The 18,386-nt window shown below is 43.5% G+C and overlaps 3 protein-coding genes, 1 long non-coding RNA gene, 3 other non-coding genes and 1 pseudogene across 14 annotated transcripts in view; 6 read left to right on the top strand and 2 right to left on the bottom strand.

The window, feature by feature from the left end:
• LOC134808607 (uncharacterized) overlaps nt 1-428 on the bottom strand; it is a 28,331-nt gene extending 27,903 nt beyond the window's left edge. Inside the window, exon 1 of the long non-coding RNA XR_010151919.1 lies at nt 190-428. This is a non-coding gene — a long non-coding RNA (uncharacterized LOC134808607). The remainder of the gene's footprint in view (nt 1-189) is intronic.
• Nucleotides 398-10,888, top strand: RPL17 (ribosomal protein L17). 7 transcript variants are annotated; one of them, XM_054672267.1, is made up of 8 exons: nt 398-590; nt 6,697-6,791; nt 7,665-7,717; nt 7,804-7,844; nt 8,299-8,433; nt 8,679-8,777; nt 9,689-9,880; nt 10,675-10,888. In XM_054672267.1, the coding sequence occupies exons 3-8, from the start codon at nt 7,678-7,680 to the stop codon at nt 10,720-10,722; spliced, it is 555 nt and encodes a 184-aa protein (XP_054528242.1). In that variant the 5' UTR covers nt 398-590; nt 6,697-6,791; nt 7,665-7,677; the 3' UTR covers nt 10,723-10,888. The 7 variants fall into 7 exon arrangements, with proteins under 7 accessions (XP_054528242.1, XP_003339352.1, XP_054528241.1 ...); XM_003339304.5 differs by lacking the exon at nt 398-590 and adding an exon at nt 6,263-6,332; XM_054672266.2 differs by lacking the exon at nt 398-590 and having other exon boundaries at nt 6,702-6,791; nt 7,416-7,717.
• LOC100610626 (signal recognition particle subunit SRP72-like) lies at nt 2,367-4,517 on the top strand (annotated as a pseudogene).
• On the top strand, nt 7,520-7,585 carry LOC112206293 (small nucleolar RNA SNORD58). The gene has a single exon (XR_002940527.1). It is a non-coding gene; the product is annotated as a small nucleolar RNA SNORD58 (small nucleolar RNA).
• LOC112206291 (small nucleolar RNA SNORD58) lies at nt 7,902-7,966 on the top strand. Its single transcript, XR_002940525.2, has one exon. It is a non-coding gene; the product is annotated as a small nucleolar RNA SNORD58 (small nucleolar RNA).
• Nucleotides 9,931-9,994, top strand: LOC112206292 (small nucleolar RNA SNORD58). Its single transcript, XR_002940526.1, has one exon. It is a non-coding gene; the product is annotated as a small nucleolar RNA SNORD58 (small nucleolar RNA).
• LOC134808606 (uncharacterized) lies at nt 10,746-12,170 on the bottom strand. The gene has a single exon (XM_063795657.1). The coding sequence runs from the start codon at nt 12,168-12,170 to the stop codon at nt 11,808-11,810; it is 363 nt and encodes a 120-aa protein (XP_063651727.1). The 3' UTR covers nt 10,746-11,807.
• Nucleotides 11,938-17,639, top strand: C18H18orf32 (chromosome 18 C18orf32 homolog). 2 transcript variants are annotated; one of them, XM_003315897.7, is made up of 3 exons: nt 11,938-12,055; nt 15,483-15,670; nt 16,887-17,639. In XM_003315897.7, the coding sequence occupies exons 2-3, from the start codon at nt 15,506-15,508 to the stop codon at nt 16,950-16,952; spliced, it is 231 nt and encodes a 76-aa protein (XP_003315945.3). In that variant the 5' UTR covers nt 11,938-12,055; nt 15,483-15,505; the 3' UTR covers nt 16,953-17,639. The 2 variants fall into 2 exon arrangements, with proteins under 2 accessions (XP_003315945.3, XP_003315948.3); XM_003315900.7 differs by having other exon boundaries at nt 12,027-12,219.
• The last annotated feature ends 747 nt before the right edge of the window (nt 17,640-18,386 follow it).

Below are 18,386 nucleotides of genomic sequence, written 5' to 3'. Positions count from 1 at the left end.
AGTGCAAGATTACCCGGAAACATGGCGGTCTCGGTAAGAAGTCGGGAAGGCATGAAAATGTGCGGAACTGGCAGCAAGGACGGTGGGAAAGAGCACAGGATTCAAAGATATTAATAGATCTAGGCTGACATCCTGGCTCTGTCCCTTCTGAACCTCAGTTTTCTTATCTGTAAAATGACACATTAATACCTGCTGCGGTGCACACTGCGATGAGCTTCCCAGACACCTCCCAGGAATGAAGGACTCAGTCTCCCTCTGCTGAGAGTGCTGTTAGTCCTTTCTGAGGATTGGCTGAAGAAGACTGCCCCACCCAAGGTCACACCTTCTTCCTGGGGCCGCCCACAGCCAATGACTGAACAATAGGGGAGGAACAAATGCCCAGCCCTACCCCCAACGTGGGGCAGCTGCGGGAATCTCCAGCTACTGAATTCCCCCTGGGGTCGGGGAGAAGTGTTGGGGCTGCGTCAGTCTCCTCTGCAGTTCGGCTTCCTGACGCTCCCTTCCAGTGTGGAACGCAGGCGCACGGTTTGCTCTCTGAGTCCGCTTCCTGGGCAGCCCAGCTTCCCACAGCCATCTCATCCAATCATGAGGTTCCGTTAACCTTGTTTTTTTGTTTTGTTTTGTTTTTGTTTATTGTTCTTTGTTTTATTGTTGTTTTTTTTGTTTTGAGACAAAGTCTCACTCTTACTCAGGCTGGAGTGCAGTGGCACGATCTCAGCTCACTGCAACCTCCACCTCCTGGGTTCAAGTGATTCTCATGCCTCAGCCTCCAAAGAAGCTGGAATTACAGGCATGTGCCACCACTCCTGTCTAATTTTTGTATTTTTTGGTAGAGACGGTTTCACCATGTTGGTCAGGCTGGTCTGGAACTCCTGACCTCAGGTGATCCGCCCACCTCGGCCTCCCAAAGTACTGGGATTACAGGCGTGAGCCACCAAGCCTGGTCCGTGATTAATAGTAAATGTGAAGCATCCGGCCACAACACATGGTATAGGCTGAGTATCCCTAACCCGAAAATCCGAAATCCGAAATGTTCCAAAATCGAAAACTTTTTGAGAACCAACATAACACCACAAGTGGAAAATTCCACACCTGACTTCACATGACAGGTCACAGTGAAAATGCAGGTGCACAACCCAGTTTATTTAACATACCCAAGGAACAAAGGCCCTCCCAGTGCCCTCCAGCTGCACTAGGTGCAGGCTGGACACACCAAGGGCAGGTTCCCGTGGATGATGTCCCACATGGATCCAAGGCCTACGTGCATTACTTATTGCAACTTTTTTGCTTATTCTCTGCTCTATGGTATAAAAATATTGAAAGATAACCAAATTATTGAAAGAGGGAAAGTTCTTTTTTACACAAGTCCAATATAAAAAATGCTATGGAATAACAGAATTACAAAGTCATTATTTTTCAACACCTGATGACATAATGAATGTAGGCTCTGAACTTTAATAGCTCCTAAAGCCATTAGATGAAAAGCTGATGAGAAACTTCATAAGGAAGGGGTCACAGCAACAACTCCTGAACTCATTTGCCCATGTTTTTTTTTTTTTTTTAATTTTTGGTTCTGGAAACGGTGTCTCTGTTACCCAGGGTACAGTGAAGTGGCATGATCATGGCTCACTGCAGCTTCAAACTCCAAGGCTCAAGCAATCCTCCCACCTTGGCCTCCCAAAGAGCTGGGATTATAGGCACGAGCCACTATGCCCGGCCAACTGCCCAGTGTTAATATCAGTAAAAGTGAGACAATCAGATGACATTATGTACACACAAGGCAAAAACAGAGTCAAAAGTAATATAAGTAGTTTATCTGGGCCTAGTTTGAAGATTGCAACCTGGAAGCATAAATTCAAATTGCCCTAAATGTATGCTCTGGTTCACAGCAATTACAAATGGATTTTTAAAGGAAAAAAAGAAGAGGCAGTTTCTAAATTGTTTACCAAGAATTTACAGTAAAATAACATAAGCTAACCAGGCGCGGTGGCTCATGCCTGTAATCCCAGCACTTTGGGAGGCCAAGGCGGGCGGATCATGAGGTCAGGAGATCGACACCAACCTAGCTAACACGGTGCAACCCCATCTCTACTAAAAATACAAAAAATTAGCTGGGCGTGGTGGCACACGCCTGTAGTTTCAGCTATTCGGGAGGCTGAGGCAGAAGAATGGCTTGAATCCGGGAGGCGGAAGTTGCAATGAGCCGAGATCGCACCACTGCACTCCAGCCTGGGCGACAGAGTGAGACTCCGTCTCAAAACAAACAAACAAACAAACAAAAACAACAACAACAACAAAAACAAAATATAAGCTATTGATCGGCAGTACATTGTTTTTGTATCACAAATTCCAGGAACATGAGAATAATGGGTAAGGCACTAGTCAGGAAACTACAGGAAAGAAAAGAAAGAACAAAATAAACAATAGGCCGGGCTGGGCATGGTGACTCACACCTGTAATCCCAGCACTTTGGGAGGCCAAGGCAGGCGGATCACGAGGTCAGGAATTTGAGACCAGCCTTGCCAACGTGGCGAAACCTCGTCTCTACTAAAAATACAAAAATTAGCCGGGCGTAGTGGTGTGCGCCTGTAATCCCAGCTACTCCGGAGGCTGAAGCAGAAGAATTTCACTTGAACCCAGGAGGCAGAGGTTGCAGTGAGCTGAGATTGTGCCATTGCATTCCGGCTGGGCAACATAGCAAGACTCCATCTCAAAAAAAAAAAAGAAAAAAGAAAAGAAAAGGAATATTGCAACTACAACTGAACAGGATTAAGAATGCCTTGAAGACAATAGAAAGTGCCAACCAGCAGACAGACAAACTGAAGGAGTTTTATGGACAAGCATTATGCCGCTTGGAACGCTATGATAAATACTTAGAGTATACAGAGATCTCGCCTGAAAGTCCCAAGATGATTATGATAAGGAGAGGAAAACAAACCTTTCAGCAGTTGTTACTCCTCAAAGCAATTGGGAAAAAGTGGTTCCACAGAACTTGGGCCTCCAAGAAGGTGCACATGAGCTGGGCTACAACACTGCACATGCGCTGATTGGACAAGGCCAGCTGAACAAGGTCACGAAAATCCTACGAAAAGCTGAAGATCTTTGCCGCTGTTCATGATCAGAAGACTGTGATGGGACTGAGAAAGACCCACAGGCAGGACTGGCCATCATTCATGGTCAGATGGCCTATATTCTGCAGCTTCAGGGTCGAACAGAGGAGGCTTTGCAACTTTACAATCAAATAATGAAACTGAAACCAACAGATGTGGGATTACTAGCTGTAATTGCAAACAACATCATTACCATTAACAAGGACCAAAATGTCTTTGACTCCAAGAAGAAGGTGAAATTAATCAATGCAGAAAGAGTGGAGTTTGAGCTTTCCAAGAAACAACTACAAGCTATAGAATTTAACAAAGCTTTACTTGCTACGTACACAAACCAGGCCAATTAATGCTGCAAAATATCCACCAATTTATAGTCCCAAAGTCCCGAGCATCTCCCACCTATGTTAATCCAAGCTGCCCAGGTTTGCCTGGAAAGCAGCACACAAAAACAACAGAGCTGCTTCAGGAATTTTCAGATCAACATCCAGAAAATGCAGCTGAAATTAAGCTGACCATGGCACAGTTGAAAATTTCTCAAGGTAATATTTATAAGCATGTCTAATATTGAGAAGCATAGAAAAGTTAAAGCAGAAACCAGGCATGGTGTCTGCATTCGTGATCATGTATAGCCATGAAGAAGATATTGATAGTGCCATTGAGGTCTTCACACATACTATCCAGTGGTGTCAAAACCATTGGCCCAAATCTCCTGCTCATTTGTCCTTGATAAGAGAAGCTGCAAACTTCAAACTCAAATATAGACAGAAGAAGGAGGCAATTAGTGACCTAGAACAACAATGGAAACAAAATCCAAAAGATTTTCACACCCTGACACAGCTTATTTCTGCTTACTCACTTGTAGATCCAGAGAAAGACAAAGCTCTTTGTGAACACTTGTAATTATCAGATAGCATGTCTCTAAAAGTAGATGTCAAGGCTCTTGAAAATTCTCCTGGTGCTACGTACATTTGGAAGAAGGGTGGCAAAGTTATTGCAGATAGTCAACAAAAGGAGCAAGGGTGGGGAAATTTGAAAAAGAAGAAAAAGATGGGAAAATTGCCTAAGAATTATGACCCAAAAGTTACCCCAGATCCAGAAAGATGGCTACCAATTCAAGAACATTCTTATTACCGGGGAAGAAAGAAAGGTAAAAAGGATCAGATTGGAAAAGGGATCCAGGGAGCAACTGCAGGAGCTTCATCAGAACTGGATGCCAGAAAAACTGTGAGCAGCCCGCCCCCTCCCCAAGACCTGGCAGTGCAGCGACACTATCTGCCTCTGCAAGTAACATCATATCCCCAAGACACAGAAACCTGCAGGCGCTCCAGCAACAAAAAAGAAACAGCAACAGAAAAAGAAGAAAGGTGGAAAAGGTAGCTGGTGATGAGAATACTCTTGTTGCAGGCTGTTTTTTAAACTAGTCTCAGAAATATAATTTTAAACTAGTCTAGGAATATAATAAAGGTAACACACCAAGAAGCAAAAAAAAGAGAGGCCGCAGTGCGCTGTGAATGAGCCACTGCACTCCAGCCTGGGCAACAGAGAAAGATTCCATCTAAGAAAAAAGTTCATTTAAGTTTTATAGGAAAATCACTGAAGGTTCAAAAGACAAACTATTCACTCAAAAGGAAATGATCTCACAAGGCTTAAATGTCTTCTAATCTAATCCAATGCTGGCTGACAGACTCAAATGTGGTGTGACTGTTTTTAATTATAGGCTTGATTTCTCCCTAAAATCAGAGAAAATATGGTTGGAGTCCATAGGGGATGGAGAAAGAAGGGATAAAAGATGAGGAAGGCAAAGGCCAGATCATGGAAGGCTCTTATATCATCCCCAAATATTTGGAACAGGGGCCACAGGAAAAAAAAACCCAAAAAATGACATGATCATTCTGACAGCCATTTTAGAAAAATGACTCTGTCAGGGCCAGGCGTGGTGGCTCACGTCTGTAATCCCAGCACTTTGGGAAGCTGAGGTGGGCGGATCACATGAGGTCAGGAGTTCAAGACCAGCCTGGCCAACATGACAAAATCCTATCTCTATTAAAAATACAAAAATTAGCTGGGCATCGTGGTGGGTGCTTGAACCTGGAGGCGGAGGTTGCAGTGAGCTGAGATCACACCACTGCACTCCAGCCTGGGGCCACAGAGTGAGACCTTGTCTCAAAAAAAAAAAAAAAAAGAAGAAAGAAAGAAAAAGAAAAGAAAAGAAAAATGACTGTCAGGAATATGGAGGATATATTAAAGTGCAGAAATAATTAGGGCAAGAAGACCACTTAAAAGAATAATCCAGATTTTGTTAAATAATTGTATGTGCAAAGACAAGAAGAGGGGAGTCTCTCATCTTTCTGGTTTAAGATCCTAGGTGTATGGGGAAGTCGCCAAACAAGGAAGGGAGAAAGGCAGGGTCGCCTAGGGATGCAGAGCTTGGTCACACAAGGCTGCCTTGGATCCCAGAGCTGCCACTCCCAGCTGCCGGACCTTGGGTTTGCCGGGGAGTTCCTTTTTTTTCTTCTTCTTTTTAACACATTGTAGCAGCCAGATCAACTTCATCATTTACAAAAGGTTGTCCTAAGGATTACTTGAGGAAATGCATGTAAAAACACTGAAAATACTGCCTGGAATCTAGTAAGCTTATAGAATCATTGTCCGTTACTCTTGTCACCATGCAACATAAAAGAGGAACCCGGAGGAGAAGACAAAGAGTTCTGTTTAAGGGCATGTTAGGTTTCAAATAACCTCAGGTCTTCAGGGACCTCCCAGAAAGGATGTCCAGGGAGTAGTTTGCTATTAGGGTCTAGCTCAGGAGACAGATGTGGCGCTGGGGTATTAATCTGGGAGTTAGCATGCAGTTGAAAGCTCATGTGAGGGGAGGGAATTACCGAGGAAACACCATGGAATCCAGCATCAGCAATGGAAGTGGAGTCGAGGGGAGAGACTTAGGGCTGAGGTCTCCTACACTGAGGTCAAGGAAGCAAGTGAGCCTAGCCTGGAGTCTACTCCCCTAGAGTTTAAGCTGCCTAGAAGGGTGGTGCCATGAAATAGAAGCCCTAACAAAAGCTAAGTGCATCACTGACTATGAGGGAATAACCAGAGAGATGACCTAGGGAAGGAAAAAAGGGAAGAAAATGCCAAAAGGTTTTCTCCTCCAGATGAAGATCTAGAAGCAGCGGGGAAAACGAGGATATTGAACCAGACCCTTCAGTTAGCGCATTTTTCACACAGGTTATAATACAATTGATTGGATGACATTCCCATCCTGAGAATTTCCTGATTACCATAATTACGTCTCATCCTTTCATCTTTTTAATTGGCCATTTACAAACCACTTTCAGGGGTACAGGGCCACATAATCAAACCTAACTAATGTTGACGAATAAATAAAATGTTTCTTTCATATCTAATAATACGTAGCCTGTCCTAGAACTACAACCCTGTTTTTAATTGACTGACATTTAAAACCCTGAATTTTTATTTCTGTATACAAAAAAGAGAACTTTGAGACAGTCCCTAAGGAGGCAATTCGTTTTCACACGTTCTTAAAACATATTCCACACTCCCTTCGCTTTCCGCCTTCCTGCCTCCTCAGATCTCGTTTCTTCGGCTACGAATCTCGCGAGAAGTCAAGTTCTCATGAGTTCTCCCAAAATCCACCGCTCTTCCTCTTTCCCTAAGCAGCCTGAGGTGAGTGTTTCTCCTGCGTTGCTCCGAGGGCTCAATCCTCCTGCCATCGCCGCCATCCTGGCTTCGGGGGCGCCGGCCTCCAGGCCCCCGGGAGGAGAACTCCTAGCGCTACTAAATCCTCGCTGGAGGCGGTGGTTTCTTATGCGGGAGGACGTGGCGGAGGGCCTGACTTTGGGAGCCGGGGTCAGTCGGCCTCTGAGGTCCGCAGAGGGACGTGATGGGCGGCAATGGGGACGACCGGGCTCCTCCACTGGTGGAGGCGCCGGCCCGCCGTGGGGTGCGGGCCGCCTGTGGTCCGTGCGGACTCCGGAGGTCCGGTGTCTAGTGGTGAGTGGTGGCCGCAACGAGGAAAACGTTTTGGGGGAAAGAAAAGTCGGGTGGAGGCGTTACACGTTACTACAAGAGTGTTGCGTACTGGAGGGCTCTTAACGTGGGTCATAGCCCGAAGGTGTTGAGAGAGACGGCACTCACTACCTGCAGCCCTGACAGCAAAGGGGTTTCTGTAGAGCGGGAGGGAGGAGGTGTAGAGGGTTATAGTTGAGTTGTGCCATGTGGATGCGTCGAGTCATTTTACGCCTGGAAGATCCAGCATTGGATTGAAACAGGCTGTATTTTCTTCCAAAGGGTTGACTGGATTGGTGAGGCCCATGTGGCTACTTCTGTGGAAGCAGTGCTGTAGTTACTGGCAGATAAAAGGGAAAGCAAGCCCTTGGTGGGGGAAAGTATGGCTGCGATGATGGCATTTCTTAGGACACCTTTGGATTAATAATGAAAACAACTACTCTCTGAGCAGCTGTTCGAATCATCTGATATTTATACTGAATGAGTTACTGTAAGTACGTATTGACAGAATTACACTGTACTTTCCTCTAGGTAATCTGTGAAAATGGTTCGCTATTCACTTGACCCGGAGAACCCCACGAAATGTAAGTGGACAGGAGGTAGATACCTATTTCCTACTTGGGGGTTGGCATAAGATACCAAAAATTAACCAAAACGTTTTATTTTCTAGCATGCAAATCAAGAGGTTCCAATCTTCGTGTTCACTTCAAGGTATGCGATTCATAGTTGTGATCCAACAGTTCCTCATGTTCCACTCAAAAAAGGTAGCTGCAGTGATGACTTTCTTAGGTCACCTTTGGATTTACCGTGAAAATTAATAAATTCTGAGCAGCCACCTTATATTTAGGCATTGATGATCAGGGTGTAAGGATGTAGCGTTTGTACCAGAAAACCATTTGGAAATCTAGTGTGCAGATCAAGATGGAGCATTTTAATTGTAATTACATGGTGATGGAATTTAAACATTTTATAGTGAATAAATGGAGTTTTGGAGTTTTCTCTAGCTTCAACGAAGTTTACCTGGCTTTTAGTCACAAGTTTTTTTAATTGCCTTGCCCCCAAAGAATAGAAATAACTCGACATTTTGAAAAGCTGAAAATTTAATGTTTACTTTAAAAATTAAAGCTTTGATCTAGTTAACCAACACTTTATTCTTCATACTTAGAACACTCGTGAAACTGCTCAGGCCATCAAGGGTATGCATATACGAAAAGCCACGAAGTATCTGAAAGATGTCACTTTACAGAAACAGTGTGTACCATTCCGACGTTACAATGGTGGAGTTGGCAGGTGTGCGCAGGTGAGAATTCTTAGTTGCCATTTGAAAAGACAGATTTTAATGGAAAAGTGATGGGATAGGATAAGAATGGCTAAGATCTGTGCTGATGAACCTATTTCTGGTTGCTGTAATGACAGGACACCGTGGATTGATGGTGAAATAAACCATATCCTAAGAAACCTTGATATCAGATAAAATAAATTCATCTTGGCTGTAACGTTAATTTAAATCAAGGAAAATGCCTCATCATCTCCATTTTCTTTCAGGCCAAGCAGTGGGGCTGGACACAAGGTCGGTGGCCCAAAAAGAGTGCTGAATTTTTGCTGCACATGCTTAAAAACGCAGAGAGTAATGCTGAACTTAAGGTACCCAAACCATTAACATCCTGTGCAACTTGGGTGGTTGTTTAATTAATGTTGGCTGTTCAGATTTATGTCCTTGATTTTCTTGTTTTCAGTAATTAACTCATTTAGGATTTTTTAAATTTCTACCTGCAGTTTCCACAGAATGAAACTATTTCCTTTTATTTTCTTTTGAGTCCCTTTATGGCAAAATTCTGTGAAGATCCAGAAGCGTGCTCTGTGGTCTCTTTAAGCCTAACACTTAGTATTTCTAGTTTTCTGCTGTCTTTTTAACACTGGAGGTACTTTACCAGGGGCTTTTACCCCTTTTTGTGACATACACCTTTGATAGTATGATTAATTATCAAAATGATTGCCTTAGCAGTGATTAATGTGGTTTGTGGCCTACCTTCATAATGGAGAGTCATGTTGCATTTCAGAAAGAAATTGTTTAAAATTTCAAAAAGTTTAAACAATGACAAACTTGTGTTGACAAAACACAAATTTCTCCATTTTGTATATTACCCATTAGCCTTTTGCATTTGAAGGTCTGGGCCAGAACTGGAATTAGTTTAGGTCTGTATGGCTCCAAACCTTCTAAGCCATGCTGAGAAATTTTGTTTATCATCAAGACTTCGAATTAGGTTCTTCCTTACCCCTCAGCTCTCCACCCGTCTAAGGATCTTTGGGAAGGCCACTCATAGACAAAATGTATAGCACACTGAGTTTGGTGGCAATTTAGACATGTAAAGGTGAAGGCAGACAACTGCTTTAAAAAATGCTATTTGCAGAATAAAAGGATTGCCTTTCAAAAATGATTTCATTGAGGCAGGACTTTGGAGCAAGCCTGGGAATTCATATTTAGCAATGATAGTTTGTGGTGTTTTACTAATTAAGGATGTTCCTGGTTTCATGCTCTTTCCTTTCTTCCCCAGGGTTTAGATGTAGATTCTCTGGTCATTGAGCATATCCAAGTGAACAAAGCACCTAAGATGCGCCGCCGGACTTACAGAGCTCATGGTCGGATTAACCCATACATGAGCTCTCCCTGCCACATTGAGATGATCCTTACGGAAAAGGAACAGATTGTTCCTAAACCAGAAGAGGAGGTTGCCCAGAAGAAAAAGGTAAATAAGTAGTTGCTCGGTTTTGTTTGTGATAGTAGAAAGATTTGTGGTTGCTGTGATGACTATCTTAGGACACCTTTGGAATAACTATGAAAGAAAACTATTCTGAGCAACCCTTTCACCTGTCTTATTTTGGCTTTTGTAAGTTTGTTTCTTGACTAATAATAAATGGTAAGTTTTCTGTAATCCCAGCACTTCGGGAGGCTGAGGTGGGTGGATCACAAGGTCAGGAGATCGAGACCATCCTGGCTAACACAGTGAAACCCCGTCTCTACTAAAAATGCAAAAAAAATTAGCTGGGCATTGTGGCGGGTGCCTGTAGTCCCAGCTACTCAGGAGGCTGAGGCAGGAGAATGGCGTGAACCCGGGAGGAGGCACTTGGAGTGAGCCGAGATCGTGCCACTGCACTCCAGCCTGGGTGACAGAGTGAGACGCTGTCTCAAAAAAAAAAAAAATGGTAGTTTTATATTCAATACCTCAGGCCCGTATGATTATCTGCTGATGGCCCCACTTAGATGTACATAGCCACTTCAAAATGGGCCCTCTCCCCAAATCTAAGAAGCTTGTTTTCAGTAATTGATCACATTTAGTTCTTTTAAGTCAAGAACCTGAGTGATTCTGTACACTTCTTTTTACATCTAATGAACTTAAGTTCTGTTGATTTCTACCATTTAAGTATTTTTCCCCCTTAGTCCTTAACGACTAGGTTTCCTGCCTCCAAAATAAGCTGAAGTCTTCCAAGATGTACTGTGGTTTTCTCCAAGAAACTTAACAACACATTTTTCTTTCCCCAGATATCCCAGAAGAAACTGAAGAAACAAAAACTTATGGCACGGGAGTAAATTCAGCATTAAAATAAATGTAATTAAAAGGAAAAGAATGTTGGTTGTCTTTATTAGTGAACATATTTCAAGTGTCCTTACAAGATGGATCAAATGAGGATTTTTTAGCATTAGAACTAGAAACACAGATTGTTTACCCTGCACCATTAAAAACCATTTTCATGGCTGGGCACAGTGGCTCATTTCTATAGTCCCCAGTACTTTGGGAGGTGGAGGCTAACTGCTTGAGCCCAGGAGTTCAAGCCCAGCCGGGGCAACATGTCAGAACCCTGTCTCTTAAAAAAAAGTAAGTGTGGTGTCACTTCCATGTAGTCCCAGCTAATTGGGGGGCTGAGGTGGGAGGCTGCAGTGGGCACTACTGCACCCCAACGTGGGCAAGATAGAACAAGACCCTGTCTCAAAAAGTTTCATTATCCCAAAAGGAATTTGCAGTGGTTTTCTTTGCAGAATAATCCAGTATGTGAATATACCATTTGATCATCCCCAGTTGGAAATGGCTCCATTGAGCATTGCCTTTGAGTATGATAACAGCACTCAGGCTCAGGTTTTGAAGCTTTTTAGGTTGATGCTCAACATGTATCATTTCGTCAACTGATAAAGGGGTTTTGTTTTTGCTATTAGGAACGATGCTACTGTGAACGTTTGTGTGCAGATTGTGTTTTCATTTCTTGAGTATATACTAGAGTGGAATTGCTAGATCATAAGGTTACCTGAGTAAACATCTGAGGAACTTCCAAATATTTCCAAAAAGGCTGCACGCTACATTTCCACCAGCGGTTTATGAGGGTCCCAGTTTTCACACAACTTCACCAACACGTACTGACATCCTAGCGAGTGTCAGTACTTTTCGTTTATAAAGTGATGTAACTGCTTCTTTTAAGCAACTGATGTTTGTAAAGTTGGCCTTAATGTTAGTTTGCTCTGCCCTTGAATTTAAGAAACCAGCAAAACTAATAGCTTATCCACAGTTGCCTCAACGGCCTAGCTGCCACCTTCCGTGTGGGTGCCGCGCCGTTTGCACAGGCATCCTTTACCGAGACCGTTCTGAATTTTAATCCTGCGTTCTGGGTCTGGGTGTAGTCAGGTCAGGCTTTCTTTCCGCAGCGGAGCTTTGAGTTGGGCACCTGGGACGCGCAGGACTTGCGCGCTACCTGCAGGCCGCAGAGCCGGAAGCCTCGCCGCGCCCCTGGGAAACGCTGCTGCGTGCTGTGCGACCCCGGGCTGACGTAAGCGCGCCTTTGTCGTCCCCGTTGAAGGCGCCCATTGGCTCGGCTGCGGATCGTCCCTCCCTCCGGAAGTGCGGACATTGTCAGCTGCGTTTCCGCGGTCGCGGGTGAGTGTGCCCGGGCTAGCGGCCTGGGTTGGGCTTTGTAGCTGCTCCGCAGGCCCAGCCCGGGCCGCGCTCGCAGAGTCCTAGCCGGTGCGCGGCCTCCTGCCTCCTCCCTCATCGGCGGTCGCGGCCCGCCGGCCTCCGCGGTGCCTGCCTTCGCTCTCAGGGTACCTTCCTTCCCCAAGCGCGCTCCTCCGCCCCGCCCTCCCCTCCCCTCTGTCTGTATTCTTTGTCCACCACCGGCGCCCTCGGTGCTTGCATTTGCCTCTCCGATACTTTATATTGATTTTGTTCTTTTCCGTGGCCAAGTATCGGTTTCACATCCCTTCTATGACCTTCACCGTTAGGCCTCTGTTCTCGTCTCTTTTCAATCATTGTCATTGACTCAACCTGTCCCCACTCCCTCTGTCTCCACTAAGATGACATGCTCAACTGGATGACTTGGAGGAAGGTGACTTTCCCTGTTATGCCTTCCCTTTTTCGGATGGAGCCTCAGACTTTTAACTGTCTACTCTGTTGTCTGGACTTAAGTCGAGTGAAAGAAGATTCCTCTGCAACAGCTTTAATCCGTTTTGCTCGCTTTGTTGGCTTGGAGCGAATAATTAAAATAATAATATCTCGTAGCCACCTTCTAGACTTTTCTGACCCAGTTTCCACATGTGTGAAGTAAAATATCTTACCGAAGTATTATTATGAAGATTAAAAGATAAGATACAAATAGGCTTCATTCCGAAGAGAGCTAAAAAGTCTCTTAAAAGCCATAATTGTGGCGTAAGTGATTATTAGTATTTGTTCTCGAGAGTTTATGTACATCGTACTGTGTGCGAACTTACTTAAAACACAATTGCAGAAGTAAAAATGAATCTTTATGATGGAGGGCCTGTCAGTCACTAAACTAGTATTGGTAGCATTGCCAGTTGTTTTGAAGGGGTTTCGTTGGTTTGGAAAGTCTGGTAAAAGTTTGGTAAAAACATGACCATTGTGTTTTTGGAAGAGGAAAAGGCAAGAGCACTGAGGAAAACCAGAACTGGAAATAATGGTCTTAGAAGCTCTAGTTACCAGTTACCTCTGTGAGAACTTTGGACAGGTTACCACTTTCGGATTTTTTTTTTTTTTTTTTTTTTTTTTAATCTTGAGACAGGGTCTGCCTCTGTGGCCCAGGCTGGAGTCCAGTGGGCCATCATAGCTCACGGCAGTTTCGGCTTTCCTGGGCGCAAGCGGTTCTCTCCTTCCTCAGCTCCCCAAATACCTGGGACTACAGGCGCGTGCCATCACACCTTGCTAATTATTTAAAAAAAAAAAAAAATTAGGCCAGGTTCCAGTAATCCCAGCACTTTGGGAGGCCTAGGCGGGAGGATCATTTGAGCTCAGGACTTCAAGATCAGCATGGGCAACACAGTGAGACCTCATCTCTACTAAGAATTAAAAAATCTGTCGGGCATCGTGGCACAGGCCTGTGGTCCTACCTACTCAGGAGGCTGAGGAAGGGGGATAGCTTGAGTCTGGGAAGTCAAGGCTGCAGTGAACTCTGAACACAGGTGGTATGTTTAAGCCACTGCACTTTAGCCTGAGCAACAGAGCAAGACCCTGTCTCAAAAAAAAAAAAAAAAATCACTATTGCCCCGGGAATTGATTTTGTTTTATTTTATTTTTATTTTTTTCTGACACGGAGTTTTGCTCTTGTCACGCAGGCTGGAGTGCAGTGGCGCAATCTCAGCTCGCTGTGACTTCCGCCTCCCAGGTTCAAGCAATTCTCCTGCCTCAGCCTCCCCAGTAGCTGGGATTACAGGTGCCCACCACCACGCCCAGCTAATTTTTGTGTTTTTAGTAGAGATGGGTTTTGCCATGTTGGCCAGGCTGGTTTCAAACTCCTTACCTAAGATGATCCACCCCCTCGGCCTCCCAAGGTGCTTGGATTACAGGCGTGAGCCACCGCGCCCAGCCTCAGTTTACATTTTTGTTTATAGCTCTTGCTTGTAATTCATTTCAAAGACATTCAGATTTGATTCTGTATGCCACTGTTTACCTGTATTGTGAATAATTTTAAAATGTCTAAGCATAGTGATGGTGCTGACTCAGTTGCCAGCAGATGCTACTTAATTTGCAGTATTTTGAAAATAAGAAATCTTTTTTTTGAGACGGAGTTTTGCTCTGTCACCCAGGCTGGAATGCAGTGGCACGATCTTGGCTCACCTCAACCTCTGCCTCCCGGGTTCAAGCAATTCTTCCGCCTCAGCCTCCCGAGTAGCTGGGATTACAGGCATGCACCACCATGCCTGGCTAATTTTGTGTTTTTAGTAGAGACAGGGTTTCACCATGTTGGTTAGGCTGGTCTCGAACTCCTGACCTCAGGTGATCTGCCCGCCTCGGCCTCCCAAAGTGCTGGGATTACAGGTGTGAGCCACCACACCCGGCTCATTTTTTAAACTCTAAATAGACATAGTAGCAAGGGTACCCAACCTCACTGATTGAGGATTAAATGAGTTGTTATATGTAAACTGTCTAGCACCTACCAAATGTTGTTTTTCCTTTATAATCAAATACATGATTAAGGAGCAGTGATTGGAAGTTTGGAAGCAGGCACCTCATTATTATTCATGTCTACCACCTATTATTTCTTTATTTTGAGATGGAGTCTTGCTCTGTCACCTAGGCTGGAGTGCAGTGGTGGGATCTTGGCTCACTGCAGCCTCTGCCTCCTGGGTTCAAGCAGTTCTGCCTCAGCCTTCCGAGTAGCTGGGATTACAGGCGCACGCCACAACACCCCGCTGATTTTTGTATTTTTAGTAGAGACAGGGTTTCACCATGTTGGCCAGGCTGGTCTCGAACTCCTGACCTCATGATCCATCTGCCTCGGCCTCCCAAAGTGCTGGGATTACAGCCATGAGCCACTGCACCTGGCCTATTTCTTTACCTTGTAGATAGCAGCTTTTTATTTAATAAAGTCTCTTTTTTTAGCAAATATAATAGTATAAGTTTTTCCTACACTGTAGAAATAGTCCTTTCATGTATGTGTGTGTGTGTGTGTGTATATATATATATATATATATATTTTTTTTGAGACAAAGTGTCTCTGTGTCATCCAGGCTGGAGAGCAGTGGCATGAACATGGCTCACTGCAGCCTCAACCTCCTGGGCTCTAGTGATCCTCCTGTCCCAGCCACTTATGTAGCTGGGACCACAGGAGTATGCCACCATGCCCAGCTAATTTTCTGATCTTGTAGAGACAAGGTCTCACTTTTTTGTGCAAGTTGGTTTCAAACTCCTGGTTTCAAACTCCTGGGCTCAAGCTATCCTCTTGCCTCCCAAAGTGCTGGGATTACAGGTGTGAGCCACCACATCTATCCCCTTTCAGATATCTTAATCTTGGTAAATTCTTTCAGTTACTAATCTGTGATGAACTAATTTTTTTCTTCATATATATCAACAGTTGAGGAGCTCAAGCTTGGGAAAATGGTGTGCATTCCTTGTATCGTCATTCCAGTTCTGCTCTGGATCTACAAAAAATTCCTGGAGCCATACATATACCCTCTGGTTTCCCCCTTCGTTAGTCGTATATGGCCTAAGAAAGCAATACAAGAATCCAATGATACAAACAAAGGCAAAGTGGACTGTAAGGTAAGAACATTCACATGCCTTGAATAAGAGCAGTGAAAGGGGGTGGTACTTGGGTGAAACACTTAGATTTTGGAAGGACAAGTTTTAGAACCAGAAGCTTCAATAGTTTGTGTAACATTTGGCTTAAATTAAAGTTTTAAAGTAGGCCTCTGATTAATGCATTTGTCCTTTGGCCAAAATGATAACCAGTATTTTCTGACTGGTAAGTGCAATGGTAAATAGCTAATGGATGAGGAGAGATTATCCTGATACAAACCAGTTTCACTGATTGATGACTTTGATAAGAGATTTAATTAGAAGGATCAGAGATTTAAAAAAAAACAATTTTTTTAAAAATGAGTGGACAACTCTGTTGTCTTTAGAATTGGTGCTTTTTTAGATTCAACTTTGTACTCAGCTGCACTGATTTAGCCATTGGGCCCATTTCTGGAAGCAAAATGTTTTCACTGTGGAGCTTGTCCGTTTTTAAAGGGAATGTTTCTTGAGCCGGGCGCGGGTAGCTCACGCCTGTAATCCCAGCACTTGGGGAGGTCAAGATGGGTTGATCACCTGAGGTCAGGAGTTTGAGACCAGCCTGACCAACATGGTGAAATCCTGTTTCTACTAAAAATACCAAAATTAGTGAGGTGCGGTGGTGGTCGCCTGTAATCTCAGCTACTCAGGAGGCTGAGGTGGGAGAATCGCTTGAACCTGGGTGGCAGGGGTTTCAGTGAGCCGAGATCGCATCATTGCACTCCAGCCTGGGTGGCAGGGGTTTCAGTGAGCCGAGATCGCATCATTGCACTCCAGCCTGGGTGACAAGAACGAAACTCCATCTCAAAAAAAAAAAAAAAAGAGAGAGACAGAATGTCTCTTAATATCTTTTTGTTGTAATAATTTCTTTTGTTTTGTTTTTGTTTTTGAGATGAAGTCTCGCTCTGTCACCAGGCTAGAGTGCAGTGGCATAATCTTGGCTCACCACAACTTCTATCTCCGAGGTTCAAACGATTCTCCTGCCTCAGCCTCCTGAGTAGCTGGGATTATAGGCACATGCTACCACACCCAGCTAATTTTTGTATTTTTAGTAGAGACGGGGTTTCACCATGTCAGCCAGGATGGTCTCGATCTCCTGACCTCGTGATCTGCCTGCCTCAGCCTCCCAAAGTGCTGGGATTGCAGGCATAAGCCACCGCACCCGGCTTGTTATGATAATTTCTAAAATGTTTTTTCATTTTAGGGTGCAGACGTGAATGGATTACCAACAAAAGGACCAACAGAAATCTGTGATAAAAAGAAAGACTAAAGAAATTTTCCTAAAGGACCTCATCATTTAAAACATGGACCTGATAATATGAAGCATCTTCTTTGTAATTGTCTCTGACCTTTTTATCTGAGACCGGAATTCAGGATAGGAGTCTAGATATTTACCTGATACTAATCAGGAAATATATGATATCTGTATTTAAAATGTAGTTAGTTATATTTAATGACCTCATTCCTAAGTTCCTTTTTCGTTAATGTAGCTTTCATTTCTGTTATTGCTGTTTGAATAATATGATTAAATAGAAGGTTTGTGCCAGTAGACATTATGTTACTAAATCAGCACTTTAAAATCTTTGGTTCTCTAATTCATATGAATTTGCTGTTTGCTCTAATTTCTTTGGGCTCTTCTAATTTGAGTGGAGTACAATTTTATTGTGAAACAGTCCAGCGAAACTGTGCAGGGAAATGAAGGTAGAATTTTGGGAGGTAATAATGATGTGAAACAGAAAGATTTAATAATTACTGTCCAACACAGTGGAGCAGCTTGTCCACAAATATAGTAATTACTATTTATTGCTCTAAGGAAGATTAAAAAAAGATAGGGAAAAGGGGGAAACTTCTTTGAAAAATGAAACGTCTGTTACATTAATGTCTAATTATAAAATTTTAATCCTTACTGCATTTCTTCTGTTCCTACAAATGTATTAAACATTCAGTTTAACTGGTAGTTCATTTTCTTTTAAAGTCTATTGAAATATTCAAAAGGGAAATTTTTCACCACGTCAGAAGGCAGAATTTGGATGTTGTGATGGCATCTGTGTAGTGGCGGGACAACAATTACTATTGTTGCGTAACAAGACACTCCAAAATTTAGTGGTTTTCAGCAGCAGTGACTCGACTGGGCAGTTCTTTGCTGTTCTGGGCTCACTCATATGGCTGGCTGGGCCTGGGTCTGGACCTGGGCCGCTATGTGATTTTTATCTTGGGCTTTGAAAATTCAGTGTAGGGACCTATAAGTATTCAAAGATGATGAGATGCATCCTTATATATTTTTTGTATTCACTCTGAAGCTGGGAAAGATTAAAAGGAACTCCTGCCCTTGGGTCCCTAGTGAAGTCTGGGTCCTAACTCAGGCTCTATTAAGTTCTGTGGCTGGTCAAGTCACTGATTTACCTTGGGCTTTATTTGATATAAATCATATAAATCAGCAGGTCTCAGCTTTTCTGTCCAAAGCCACCTGAGGGATAAGATAAATTCTCATTAGCAAATAAACTTTTTTAAGGTATAAATACTATTATAAAAATAACAGATATTTACAGTACAACAATGCAAGAGGATCCTAAATGAAAAGCGAATGTTTTTTCTCAACTCTCATTCCCTTATTCCAGCTCCACAGAGGTAACCAATTGTTTTTGTTGTTGTTGTTGTTGTTGTATGGTTTGTTTTTGTTAGACAATAGTCTTTTCCTGAACAG

Source organism: Pan troglodytes, chromosome 17, assembly GCF_028858775.2.
Source record: "Pan troglodytes isolate AG18354 chromosome 17, NHGRI_mPanTro3-v2.0_pri, whole genome shotgun sequence".
Lineage (NCBI taxonomy): Eukaryota > Metazoa > Chordata > Mammalia > Primates > Hominidae > Pan > Pan troglodytes.
Note: the sequence above shows the minus strand (reverse complement) of the source record. Positions and strands in the feature narration are given on the sequence as shown.